General features: G+C 33.5%; 1 protein-coding gene across 1 annotated transcript in view; it reads left to right on the top strand.

Annotated features, from left to right (window-relative positions):
- Window positions 1-13,832: 13,832 nt before the first annotated feature.
- The window catches only part of LOC148953806 (mitogen-activated protein kinase kinase kinase 4-like), a 177,483-nt gene continuing 176,903 nt past the window's right edge, over window positions 13,833-14,412 (top strand). The window contains exon 1 of the mRNA XM_089085910.1: window positions 13,833-13,838. Coding sequence (XP_088942036.1) covers window positions 13,833-13,838 — 6 coding nt within the window. The remainder of the gene's footprint in view (window positions 13,839-14,412) is intronic.

The raw sequence follows: 14,412 nt of genomic DNA, 5'->3' as shown, positions 1-14,412 counted from the left end.
TAGATTACTCTGGAGATAATGGATTGTTAATTTGTAATGGAAGGTTTGGAAAAGATAAAGAAAAAGGTGAGTGTACTTGCAATTCAGGGCTACGGCCTAGCATAATCGATTTTTTTTATGGATGTAAATATGGTTGGATCTATTGTTTCGGTAGAAGTTTTAAATTGGGGAGGGTCAGGTCATCTACCGGTAGTGCTTGATGTAGGAATTAAAGAAAAGGGTAAAGAGATAATAGATAAAAGTAGAAAAGAGGGGAAACATAAGCCTAGATCTGCATTAAGATTAGGGTCATGGAGTAGTAGTGAAGAAAAGGAAGTAGAAAGGATCCTTAGTTCGGAAGAAGTTCTTTTGAATTTTCGGAGCTTAAGTGAAGAGAGGTCGATTACAGAACGAGTAGATGACCTGACAGATATCTTATATTCGACAACGTCAAAACTGCAGAAACTCAAGGGAAAAGGAAGAGGAATGGATGAGTCTTTTTTCGATCCTGAATGTATAGCAGCTAAAATTAGATTAAGTGAAAAACTTGAATTGTCAAAAATGAGAAAAGATGATATAACACTAATGGCTAGTTTTAAATATGAAAGAAGTCAATATAAGATGCTAATTAAAACTAAGAAGAGGATATTTCGAGAAGAACAAGATATAGTTGTATCAGAAGATTTAAAAAAGAGCGACCTCCGTCAATTCTGGAAAAGAATAGTGCAAACAAATATTAGCAAGAACCAGGAAGAACCAGACCCAGAAGCTTGGGAACAATCCCTTGCAGAAGCTCCTGGCTGCGTACGAGATCTTGGAGGTTTTTGAATTCTTACAAACTCAAAGAAGAAGGGTGTGGAGAATACCCTATGAAGGAACATGATTACGCCCTGACATAGGAGATAATAGGAGAAGAAGTGCGAGCCACCCTGAAATCGATGAAAGGCGACTCGTCCCCAGGACCTGATGGAATTCCGACTCTTTTCTATAAGAAGTTTATATCGTTGTTCTTGCCAATCGTAGTTGCAATATTTAATGGAATTCTGGACCGGGGAATATGGCCCAAGTCTTGGAACCTTACAACAGGAATTCCATTATTTAAGAAGGGTAACAGAAAAGACCCAGAGAACTACAGGCTAATAAACCTAGCATCCTCACTGAGTAAGATATTTATGAAGATAATTGAGAAGCGTTTGAGTGAATGGCTTGGTAAGTATGAGATTTTAAGAGAAGAGCAAGCTGGATTCCGAGAATCGTATTTGACGGTCGACCAGGTGTTAGTTATGCAAGGCCTTTTTGATAAATATGGTAGTGGGAAGAAGAGATTTTATGTAGCGTTTTTAGACCTGCATAAAGCGTTCGAAATCACCTAAGCTATTGGATTTATTTATTAATGATATCTGCAGGTATCCAGAGACTAGAATGGCTCCGTCATTGCGTTAAGGGAATTTGAATCTGTCGGTGTTATTATTCGCAGATGACATGGCTCTGGTGGCAAATGGTGGAAGAGATCTCCAGATTTTGATTGATTTGATTTCTGATTACTTTATGTTAAATAATATTGAGCTTAATGTAAGTAAAAGTGAAATTGTTGTATTTGGTGGTGGGGATTATTCAGAGGAAAAATTTTATTATAGAGGGGTGGAATTAGCAAGATCTAAAAGGTTTAAAAATCCAGGTGTTTGGCTTGAACAAAAAGGAGGATGGCGTGAACATGTTAAAGAATTAATTAAGAAAGGAAAAGCGGCGTTAGCATCTGTTTATAGAAGTAAAATATTAGAATTGGTAAATGATATAAAAGTAATTAAATATATTTTTGAAACAAAAATTAAGCCTGTAGTTCATTACGGATGCGAATTATGGGACTGAGAAAACGCGCCATAGCTTGAGTCTTTGAAGTTGCAGTTTTTTAAAGAGGTTTTATGGTCTAGAGAATAATACCCGCAGCCAAGTACTTAGAGGGGATTTGGGGTTATATAGTATGTACCAGAGCCGTGTTATCTCGATAATTAGATACTGGTTGAAAATGGTGCAGCTTCCAGGGTCAAGGCTAGTGAGAGGGGCATACATAGAATTACTATAATCTAAGAAGAAGAGAAATTGGCCGTCTTAGGTAAAGAGAATTCTAGATGATTTAGGGCTTTCATTTTTGTGGGGAGATAGGAGAGGACCTGGTATGGAGGATAGTAAAGTGTTGCAGCTAGTTGAAGGGAGAATTAAGGAACAGGAGCAACAGGTATGAAAGGCTAAAGTGGAGCAGTCAGATACTCGAAGAGGTTATAGTCAAGTAAAGGAAAGCTTAGGGGAGGAATTTTATCTAAAGTTAGGTCTGGGTAAGATATAAACTGAAACACTGGATCCAACTATGATCAAGTAATTTACTTTTGGGTTATAATTTGAAGAAATTAGAATGACGTGGGCCTGGTCCGGATTGCAGGTACAGTCATCCCTTATGTAAAAATGAAGATTTGGTCCATTTTCTCCAACAGTGTCCAATAACTGACAATATAAAACCGCGTTTTCTGCGTGAGGTACGATTCCCGGATATATTGCAGAGCCAACGGAAAGAAAATATTGGAGATACGACTCGGTTTCTTGAAAAAGCCCTTCAGCTACGGAAAGAATGTAAATAGTGTTCATATTATATGTGTATTTATTGTGTCTCTTTCTATGTTAATCTGTGTATGGCCTATGGCTAATAAACTTATTATTATTATTATGCCCCGAGGTATAGCTTACAACCCTTGCTCATGGGCTCTTGCCATTTCGTCCACCCTGAAAACATTGTTATATGACTTATGGGCTATTGGTAACAAAACGCCTATCTCACAATTTCAATTGAATATATTTTGGGGAAAGAGAATGTCAGGAGGGGGGGGCCTAGTTGCTCTCCATCATGCTGGACTATTATAAGTGAATTAGAACTATTCATTTCCAATCAAATGAGCCTCTTCTAAAGTTTACACGACCACCCCCTCCATAAAAACCTTATATGCCCCTGGGACATAACTTAAAACCCTTACCATCAGACTCTGGGATATTTTTTCAACCCCAAAGGCCTTATTGTATGATCTTTGGACTATTTGGAACCAACGGCTACCTCAAAATTTCAGTCGGATGTATTTTTGGAAAACACGAAGTTGGGAGATGGCTGCCACCGATCACTTTGACTCTTAAAAAGGGTATTAAAACATCTTATTTTTAATCCAGTGAGCCCCTTCCAGAGTTAATATGACCCCTTTCTCTATAAAAACCCTATATGCCCAGAGGGCATAACTTACAACCCTTGCTTCTTAGGGCTGTGGAGAGGGGGAGGGGGTTGCCATCCTCAAACACACAATATCCGGATTTTTCAACTATGCTGAACAAAATAACTATCTCAAAATTTTCATTAGATGTGGTTTGGGAATTGATGAGCGTGGGAGGTTGGCTTGTTGCCTTCCAGACACTTTTGACTATTAAAAAGGGCGCTAGCCCTTTGAATTTCCAATCGAATGAGCCTAATTCGAAGTTTCTACGACAATAAATGGTAATCTCAAAATTTCTAGCAGATACATTTCGGGAAAATGCGAAGTTTGTTTGGGGATGGAGGGGGTTGGGTATCAGCCCTCTGATCACTTTGAATCTAAAAAAGGAACTAGGACTTCTGATGACCAATCCAATGAGACCCCTCTGAAGTTTATACGACCGCCCTTTCTATAAAAAAACCTTATATGCCCTCAGGGCATAACTTACAACCCTTGCCCTGAAGGCTGTGGGGGTTGTCATCCACAAAGACATAGTATCCGGACCTATTAACTACACTGAACAAAATGAATATCTAAAAACTTTGATTACATGTGTTTTTGGAATTGATGGGCGGGGAAGGGGAGCTTGTTGCCCTCCAATCACTTTTGACTATGAAAAAGGGCACTAGCCCTTTCAATTTTCAATCGAATGAGCCTTTATCGAAGTTTCTACGATAAAAATGGCCATCTCAAAATTTCTATCAGATGCATTTCGGGAAAATATGAGGTGTGGGGGTGAGAGGGATATCCACCCTCCAATCGCTATGAATCTTAAAAAAGGCACTAGAACTTCTGATGACCAATTTAATGAGCCCCCTCCGAAGTTTGTAAAACAGCCCTTGCTATAAACACCTTATATGTCAAAAGGGAAGAACTTACAACCCTTGCCCCGAGGGTTGTGTGTGGGGGGGGGTGTCATCCGTAAAGGCATAACTTCAAGACTTTCTAACAACGTTAAACAAAATGTCTATCTCAAAGTTTTGATTTGACGTGTTTGGGGAAATTGTGAGCTTGGAAGGGGAGCTAGTTGCCTTCCAATCACTTTCGACTATAAAAAAGGACACTAGCTCTTTCAATTTCCAATCGAATGTGCCTTTTTCGAAGTTTCTACGACAACTACTTCGATACGCAGTGCGCTGGTCTAAAAAAAAAAAAAAAAAACACCACCACCAACAACAAATAATAATAAATACCATGTGCCCACATAGAAATCATCTGAGCGGATGATCCAACTCAATGTGTCACTGAAGTCTCTCCCTCCAAGATGTCTGTTGCAAGAGAAGACACTAGATCTACTTTTACTGTTTCTCTTAGAAAAGTACCATCTTCCTTTGTAATATTCTATTCTAACCAAAGCTGACGAACATAGGTCCTTATCTCGACAATAACAAACTGTTGTAACTGTATCAATATGGTCGATGTTTTATTAATAAGGTTAGTCCACACATTCGTAGGACTAATACAAGAATCAAAGGCCATTTCATCTACTTTTCCGTTATATTTTCAGTGTGCATTATATGATTCCACACACAAATAATTTTTTCTTTACTATAGGCCATAGCCTCTGCTGTTATTTTATGTGTTTTTAGCTCAACTTTATTGAGGCAATCACTGAAAAAATGCCCTTGGGAACCAGAGCTGTACTAACTAGTTTCCATATGTCTTCCTGAAACCTATTTTTCTCTTCAATGTAATGGTGATCCCCCTTCCCTTAAGTTTTGTTCTCGTTATATTCGATTTATTTTTTCTAACTTCAACATAATGTCCTGCTAGCCTTGCAGTTTTAAGATTGTTTCCAGTTATTTTTCTTTAGAAAATATTTCCAGCCCAGTGTTTGTATTGTCCAAAAATTGTTTCGTCACTATTTTTGGGAAGTTTTCACAATCTCCTCTTTTAGTTCTCAGGCATCCTCCGCTACAGCATATTTACCTAAATCTAACAATTTCCTGTCTGTTTCATTTCTGAATTTGTGACGGAAATGTTCCAGAGACAACTCAAATCCCTCAAAATAGCTTGTTTTAAGTTTTTTTTTTTTTATCTCTTGCCACAAGGCCAATACCATCTTTGTTTGCAATTTCTATTCAAACCAAAACTGACAGACTTGGGTTCTTATTTCGACAACAAGAAACTGTTGTAACTGTATCGATATGGTTGATATTTGTTTTGCTAATTAGGTTAGCCCACACATTTGTATGATTAAATCAATCAATGGCCATTTAATCTACTTTTCAATTCAATTTTCAATTTGTTTTGAATAACTCAAGACCCAACAGTTTTTCGTTGCTATGGGCGATAGCCCGTGTTGTTATTTCACGTGTTTCCGGTCTTCTTTATTGGGGCAATTAATGGATAAATATCCTTGAGAACAAAAGTTATACTAACTAGCTCCTCCTTGATTTAACTGAAATCTGATTTTCTCCTCTGCGTAATGGAGTTCGCCCTCCCCCCTAGTTTTGTTTTCGTTGCATTTGATATATCTTTTCTAACTTCGACAAAATGGCCTGGTAAACTGGCGGTTTTTCGATTGTTTCCAGTTGTTTTTCTCTTAGATATATTGTCGACCAACTGATTGTATGTTCAAAAAAATGTTCAATTGCTTTTTTCTGGAAAATTCCACCTAAATCTAACAATTTTGGTTGTAATTCCGTTAATCAATCAGAAATCTATCCAAACCTGTAACTTTCATTTTGTTTCATTCCTGAATTTGCGACGAAATTGTTCCGGAGACAACGCAAATCGCTCAAAATAGCTTATTGTAATTTTTTTTTAATTGCTTGCCGCTCAAGTCAGCAAGGACTCCAAGGCAATTTTGCCTTGCAATTTCAGTTTTGTTTAACCTTAATTAAAAAAACTTTTTCCACAAAATAAGTTTTTCAAAGAAAAGTAAAGAACTCCATTAAACAAAAAATGAGCTAAAAATAAAATCAAATAATCTACCAAGCGTGAAACTACCACAAATCAGCATCAATGAATAAATGAAACCCAAAACGAACAGAAATTACAATAAATAACCGAGTCAAACTCAAAACGAGCAGAAATTAACATGAGCAGGGCTCAAAACCCCTATGGCTTTCCAAGTCCAGAACATAATTTGCACTTTACTAAAAAAAAATACAAATGAATGTGCATTGTCAGTTCAGTATACATATACTAATATAACATTTATTAAAAACATTATAAAAGTAAAAACATTTATGTCTTTTCAGTAAAGTGCAAATTATGTTCTGGCCTTGGGAAGGCACAGGGGTTTTTCTTTCGTTATGTTAGTTCGTTTTATATTGACATAGTCTTTTCAGGGAAAAAGAAAATAATACTTTAAATCTTTTCGTTTTTTTTAAGACTTTAAAGTTTGGCCTGCTATTTGTATGCTGAAGAAACATTAGTAGAGAGCTATCTTATACTCCCACGATTACACCACCCCTTCGAATCCCGATCCGGACACTTTTTTTAAAACTCCCACGATCACCACGTGGTTTATGGTTTTTTGTCAATGAGAATTTGAAAAACAGGAATTTTGTCACATTTATGTATGCTTTCTTGGATGGTTATGTGTGTTGGTCGATTTATTTGATGTTTTTCATGGATGTTTAATGGTTTTTGTCAGTGAGAATTTGAAAAACAGGAACTTTGTCTCATTTATGGATGTCAACAGAAATTCATGTCTGTTATATGGTTTTCTCAGTGAGAATGAAAAAACAGGGATTTGCCAAATGTTAAGACTTTCCCGGAAACAGTTAGATCACGTGTTTCCTTCTCAGCCAATCAGCGAGTCGGATACATCCTCCTTCTCAGCCAATCAGAGGCATGGTTACATATTAGCGGCGGTGGGAATATATGGAACGGATTTTTGCAATAGTTTTATTAGTCTGTGAATAGAATTCACTAAGTTTTTAGTTAGCAGAGTAATAACATGAGTGAACAAGTTGAGTTAGAAATATCCGTTCATTGCAACTGTTCTATTTGTAAAGGACATTTTCATGATTTTGAGTATTCACATGAACCTACTGAATGTTTAGACAGCTTAGAGGCAGAGACAGATGAGAAGAATCTGGAGGAAACGAGAAGAAAAAATTATATGTGACAAGGAGAGAAATTTAGACCGATTGCAAGTAAGCTCAGATAAAATAAGGATTGATATGATAGAAAAGGAAGATCAAAAGAAGAGAATTGTAAAAGAGGGCTTTTTCTATAACGTAAAACACAGAAGTGAAAACCCAAAGAAAAATGTGTATAGTGCAAGATATAACTCGGATTATTATGATGATTATGCTCCAAGAGAAGAGAAAAAGTGGCCCTTTAAGAGACATCATAAGAGGTCATTCTACGAAAAGGATTTTAAACAACGGAAACCATGGTGGAAATGTTCTCATATACCTTTTTATGATAAATCCCATTTTTGATATGCTTGATAAGTTTTATACCATAATCATACAATAAATTTGTTTCTGCTATTTTAATTTTCTCATACGCATTATGCATAGAGTAAGAATACCAGCAGAGACTTCTGTACATGAATAGTTCAGATTGATTAGATCATCCCTTAGAGTGTTCTCAGTCCACAGCCAAGTTTTCTATCAAAGATAAAAAAATTTCGTAGAAGTTAGCTGCGTAATCTTTTTTCTTAAGAAATCAATATTTAATTTTTTGTCCATGCTATTTAAATAAAATCATTATTCTAATCCTTTATTTATTCGTTAAATCAATATTTATAATACTCTTTAAATATATGATGTCAGGCTCAATTACTTGAACATCATCATCATAAGCATTATTTTCTACTAACACTATATTCACCAGAGGAGGTGGTATACACTCAACCTCCGGTTCTAGTACTTGAACCTCATCTTCTTCATCATTGACCATTATAGCAATCAAAGGGGGCATGTCCTCAAATAAATCGCCGTATACTCTCATTGTAGGCAAACTAGGGGCCAACCGCTCATCGTCTTCTATGTAAAGACGACCTGAAGGCCCCCGCCGTACCAGATCTTCTGACGTATATGAAAGTCCATCTTCAGTATAATGAACTTCCATTATATCATCATCGGTACCTTCGAAGGTTCTACTAGTACAAAGAAGGACCTCCTCACTTTCCGTGAGCTCCCACTCGCTCCATACATCCTAAAAAGATTGAGAACACTATGGTCAAAAGCTCTGTGGAAAGGTATAGTCTTCATGAATATACTGAGGGGTGTTCTATAAATGTAATAATCAGGGTTACCCATTATTTTTCATTTTATCTATAATTTTGTATGTCTAAAATTCATCAATTAGCCAGATGGGTTTTTTTTTTTTTTGTGTTTTCTTTTTTTTTACATACGGAGCGAGGTTTAATGTCATTGATAGAAGCATGTATGATATTTAATGCCTGTGATAAAAACAGTAAAAAAAAACCTTTCCAAGAACTATGTTTTTTTCAAAGAAAAATAAAGAGCTACTACATTATATCGAAGATGAGCAGAAATAAAGTTAAATAATTTTTCAAGCGTAAAATTATGTCCAATATCATACTAGTTAAAGTGACAAAAAAACTTTTTCCCACAAGGGAACACTTTTCGAGTAAAAGTAAAGAGCTATCAGACTAAATCAAAGATATGATGAAATAATAACGAATAATTGTTGAGTTATGGATACCTTTGAGCTGGGTCGCTCCTTACTTACACTTCGTTACCACGAAATTATTTATTAATTAAAAAACTTTTCATAAAATAAGTTTTTCAAAGAAAAGTAAAGAGCTACTACATTAAATCGAAGATGAGCAGAAATAAAGTTAAATAATTCTTCAAACGTAAACTTATGTCCAATGTCATACTAGTTAAAGTGACAAAAAAACTTTTTCCCACAAGAGGACACTTTTCGAGTAAAAGTAAAGAGCTACCAGACTAAATCAAAGATATGATGAAATAATAACGAATAACTGTTGAGTTATGGTTACCTTTAAGCTGTGTCTCTCCTTACTTACACTTCTTTACCACGAAATGTTTTATTAAGTAAAAAACTTTTCATAAAATAAGTTTTTCAAAGAAAAGTAAAGAGCTACTACATTAAATCGAAGATGAGAAGAAATAAAGTTAAACAATTCTTCAAACGTAAACTTATATTCAATGTCATACTAGTTCAAGTGACAAAAAAAACTTTTTCCCACAAGAGAACACATTTCGAGTAAAACTAAAGAGCTATCTAACTAAATCAACGATATGATGAAATAATAACAACCAATTGTTGAGTTATGGATACCATTGAGCTGGCTCGCTACTTACTTACACTTCGTTACCACGAGATGTTTTATTAATTAAAAAAATTTTCATAAAATAAGTTTTTCAAAGAAAAGTAAAGAGCTACTAAATTAAATCGAAGATGAGCAGAAATAAAGTTAAATAATTCTTCAAACGTAAACTTATATCCAATGTCATACTAGTTAAAGTGACAAAAAACTTTTTCCCACAAGAGGACACTTTTCGAGTAAAAGTAAAGAGCTACCAGACTAAATCAAAGATATGATGAAATAATAACGAATAATTGTTGAGTTATGGATACCTTTGAGCCGGTTCGCTCCTTACTTACACTTCGTTACCACGAAATGTTTTATTAATTAAAAAACTTTTCATAAAAAAAGTTTTTCAAAGAAAAGTAAAGAGCTACTACATTAAATCGAAGATGAGCAGAAATAAAGTTAAATAATTCTTCAAACGTAAACTTATATCCAATGTCATACTAGTTAAAGTGACAAAAAAAACTTTTTCCCACAAGAGGACAATTTTCGAGTAAAAGTAAAGAGCTACCAGACTAAATCAAAGATATGATGAAATAATAACGACTACTTGTTGAGTTATGGATACTTTTGAGCTGGGTCACTCCTTACTTACACTTCGTTACCACTAAATTTTTTATTAAGTAAAAAACTTTCAATAAAATAAGTTTTTCACGGAAAATTAATGATATAATACATTAAATCAAAGATGAGAAGATATAAAGTTAAACAATTATTAAAACGTCAATGTATATCCATTTTCATACTACTTCAATTGAAAAAAACAACTTTTTCCCACACGAGGGCACTTTTCGAGTAAAAGTAATGAGTCACCAGACTAAATCAAAGACATGAGGAAATAATAACGAATAATTGTTGAGTTATGGATACCTTTGAGCTGGCTCGCTCCTTACTAACACTTCGTTACCACGAAATTTTTTATTAATGAAAAAACATTTCATGAAATAAGTTTTTCAAAGAAAAGTAAAGAGCTACTACATTAAATCGAAGATGAGCAGAAAAAAAGTTAAATAATTCTTCAAACGTAATCTTATATACATTGTCATACTAATTACAGTTACAAAAAACTTTTTCACACAAGAGAAAACTATTCGAGTAAAAGTAAAGAGCTACCAGACTAAATCAAAGATATGATGAAATAATAACGAATAATTGTTGAGTTATGGATACCTTTGAGCTGGGTCACTCCTTACTTACACTTCGTTACCACGAAATGTTTTATTAATTAAAAAACTTTTCATAAAATAAGTTTTTCAAAGAAAAGTAAAGAGCTACTACATTAAATCGAAGATGAGCAGAAATAAAGTTAAATAATTCTTCAAATGTAAAATTATATCCAATGTCATACTAATTAAAGTGACAAAAAACATTTTCCCACAAGAGGACGCTTTTCGAGTAAAAGTAAAGAGCTACCAGACTAAATCAAACATATGATGAAATAATAACGAATAATTGTTGAGTTATGGATACCTTTAAGCTGGGATCGCTCATTATTTACACTTCTTTACCACGAAACGTTTTATTAATTAAAAAACTTTTCATAAAATATTTTTTTCAAAGAAAAGTAAAGAGCTACTACATAAAATCGAAGATGAGCAGAAATAAAGTTAAATAATTCTTCAAACGTAAACTTATATCCAAGTTCATACTAGTTAAAGTGACAAAAAACTTTTTTCCACAAGAGGGAACTTTTCGAGTAAAAGTAAAGAGCTATCAGACTAAATCAAAGATATGATGAAATAATAGTGAATAATTGTTGAGTTATGGATACCTTTGAGCTGGCTCGCTCCTTACTTACACTTCGTTACCACGAAATGTTTTATTAATTAAAAAACTTTTCATAAAATAAGTTTTTCAAAGAAAGGTAAAGAGCTACTACATTAAATCGAAGATGAGCAGAAATAAAGTTAAATAATTCTTCAAACTTAAAATTATATACATTTTCATACTAGTTAAAGTGACAAAAAAACTTTTTCACACAAGATGACACTTTTCGAGTAAAAGTAAAGAGCTACGAGACTAAATCAACCATATGATGAAATAATAACGAATAATTGATGAGTTATGGATACCTTTGAGCTGGGTCGCTCCATGCTTACACTTAGTTACCACTAAATGTTTTATTAATTAAAAAACTTTTCATAAAATAAGTTTTTCAAAGAAAAGTAAAGAGCTACTACATTAAATCGAAGATGAGCAGAAATAAAGTTAAATAATTCTTCAAACATAAACTTATAACCAATGTCATACTAATTGAAGTGCCAAAAAACTTTTTCCCACAAGAGTACGCTTTTTGAGTAAAAGTAAAGAGCTACCAGACTAAATCAAAGATATGATGAAATAATAACGAATAATTGTTGAGTTATGGATACCTTTGAGCTGGGATCGCTCCTTACTTACACTTCATTAACAATAGATGTTTTATCAATTAAAAAACTTTTCATGAAATATGTTTTTCAAAGAAAAGTAAAGAGATACTACATTAAATCGAAAATGAGCAGAAATAAAGTTAAATAATTCTTCAAGCGTAAACTTATAACCATGGTCATAATAGTTGAAGTGACAAAAAACTTTTTCCCACAAGAGGACACTTTTCGAGTAAAAGTAAAGAGCTACCAGACTAAATCAAAGATATGATGAAATAATAACGAATAATTGTTGAGTTATGGATACCATTGAGCTGGCTCGCTCCTTACTTACACTTCATTACCACGAAATGTTTTATTAATTAAAAAACTTTTCATAAAATAAGTTTTTCAAAGAAAAGTAAAGAGCTACTACATTAAATCGAAGATGAGCAGAAATAAAGTTAAATAATTCTTCAAACGTAAACTTATATCCAATGTCATACTAGTTAAAGTGACAACAAACTTTTTCCCACAAGAGGACACTTTTCGAGTAAAAGTAAAGAGCTAACAGACTAAATTAAAGATATGATGAAATAATAACGAATTATTGTTGAGTTATGGATACCTTTGAGATTGGATCGCTTCTTACATACACTTCGTTACCACGAAATGTTTTATTAATTAAAAAACTTTCCATAAAATAAGTTTTTCAAAGAACAGTAAAGAGCTACTACATTAAATCGAAGATGAGCAGAAATAAAGTTAAATAATTCTTCAAACGTAAACTTATATACAATGTCATACTAGTTAAAGTGACAAAAAACTTTTTCCCACAAGAGGACACTTTTCGAGTAAAAGTAAAGAGCTACCAGACTAAATCAAAGATATGATGAAATAATAACGAATAATTGTTGAGTTATGGATACCATTGAGCTGGCTCGCTCCTTACTTACACTTCATTACCACGAAATGTTTTAATAATTAAAAAACTTTTCATAAAATAAGTTTTTCAAAGAAAAGTAAAGAGCTACTACATTAAATCGAAGATGAGCAGAAATAAAGTTAAATAATTCTTCAAACGTAAACTTATATCCATTTTCATTCTAGTTAAAGTGACAAAAAACTTTTTCACACAAGAGGACACTTTTCGAGTAAAAGTAAAGAGCTACCAGACTAAATCAAAGATATGATGAAATAATAACGAATAATTGTTGAGTTATGGATACCTTTGAGCTAGGTCGCTCCTTACTTACACTTCGTTACCACGAAATGTTATATTAATTAAAAAACTTTCCATAAAATAAGTTTTTTAAACAAAAGGATAGAGCTACTACATTATATCGAAGATGTGCCGAAATAAAGTTAAATCATTCTTCAAACGTAAACTTATGTCCAATGTCATACTACTTAAAGTGACAAAAAAAACTTTTTCTCACAAGAGGACACTTTTCGAGTAAAAGTAAAGAGCTACCAGACTAAATCAAAGATATGATGAAATAATAACGAAAAATTCTTCAAACTTAAATTTTCTGTAAAGTTAGACAAGTTCATCGTATTTTACATATTTTTGGATGGAAAACACACTGAAAAGACATATTATTGAACTCACATCAAACTTTGGCGGGATTGCATTTGAAGAACTTTCCATTATTTTCTATCTTGTCCTTATTTCAGTCTATACTGACTTTTAAACCTTTTCTAAGCCCTAAATATACTAACCTAACGGTTATTTATTTACAAAATCGTGCGAACTGTTGATTTTAGAAGAATAATTACCTTTCTATATATCAATTAACACTCACTAGAATTGACACTTTTCACTCACGAAGAATGGTTTCAAAACAATACTTCTTACATTATATAGACTAATTGTGTCAAACGAGACATCTTCAAAGCAGATTAATTAATTGCTACGTTCGATTTTCTTTTGGACATAGGAAAACATCAATGAGGGTGAGAATTTCTGTAAAACTATCAAAGATTGATCAACTCTGAGATTTCTCACATCTTGTGTAATCAGAAAGAAAAAAGAAGAAAAATTGATATTTTCTAAGTACTCACAGAAGGTCTCGTCACAGAAACATTGAAAAGGACTCATTTGATTGAGAATTAAAGTGACTAGCACCCAATTCACAGGAGGGGACATGAAAATTTCTAGGAACGTATTTTCAACATATTTAAGTATTTATGAAAATTTATAGGAACGTATTTTCAACATATTTAAATATTTACCTACGTACGCATCACTTAGGTTAGATTAGATTAGGTTAGAAACAGAGAAAAAGTTAGGCAGAGTCCCTACAATCGATCATTGGTTGAGGATATGGGGATGCACTGGACTCCCTGTTAGACTAGATTAGCCTACGTACGCGCTATTTACCTACGTACGCAGTGTGAAAATTTATAGGAACGTATTTTCAACATATTTAAATATTTACGTACGTAGGCATCACTTAGGTTAGATTAGATTAGGTATGAGACAGAGAAAAAGTTAGGTGTATTGTTAGGCTAGGTTAGATTATGTTAG

Source organism: Artemia sp. Qi Xiang Cuo, chromosome 3 (genome assembly GCF_049724085.1).
Source record: "Artemia sp. Qi Xiang Cuo chromosome 3, ASM4972408v1, whole genome shotgun sequence".
NCBI lineage: Eukaryota > Metazoa > Arthropoda > Branchiopoda > Anostraca > Artemiidae > Artemia > Artemia sp. Qi Xiang Cuo.
Note: the sequence above shows the minus strand (reverse complement) of the source record. Positions and strands in the feature narration are given on the sequence as shown.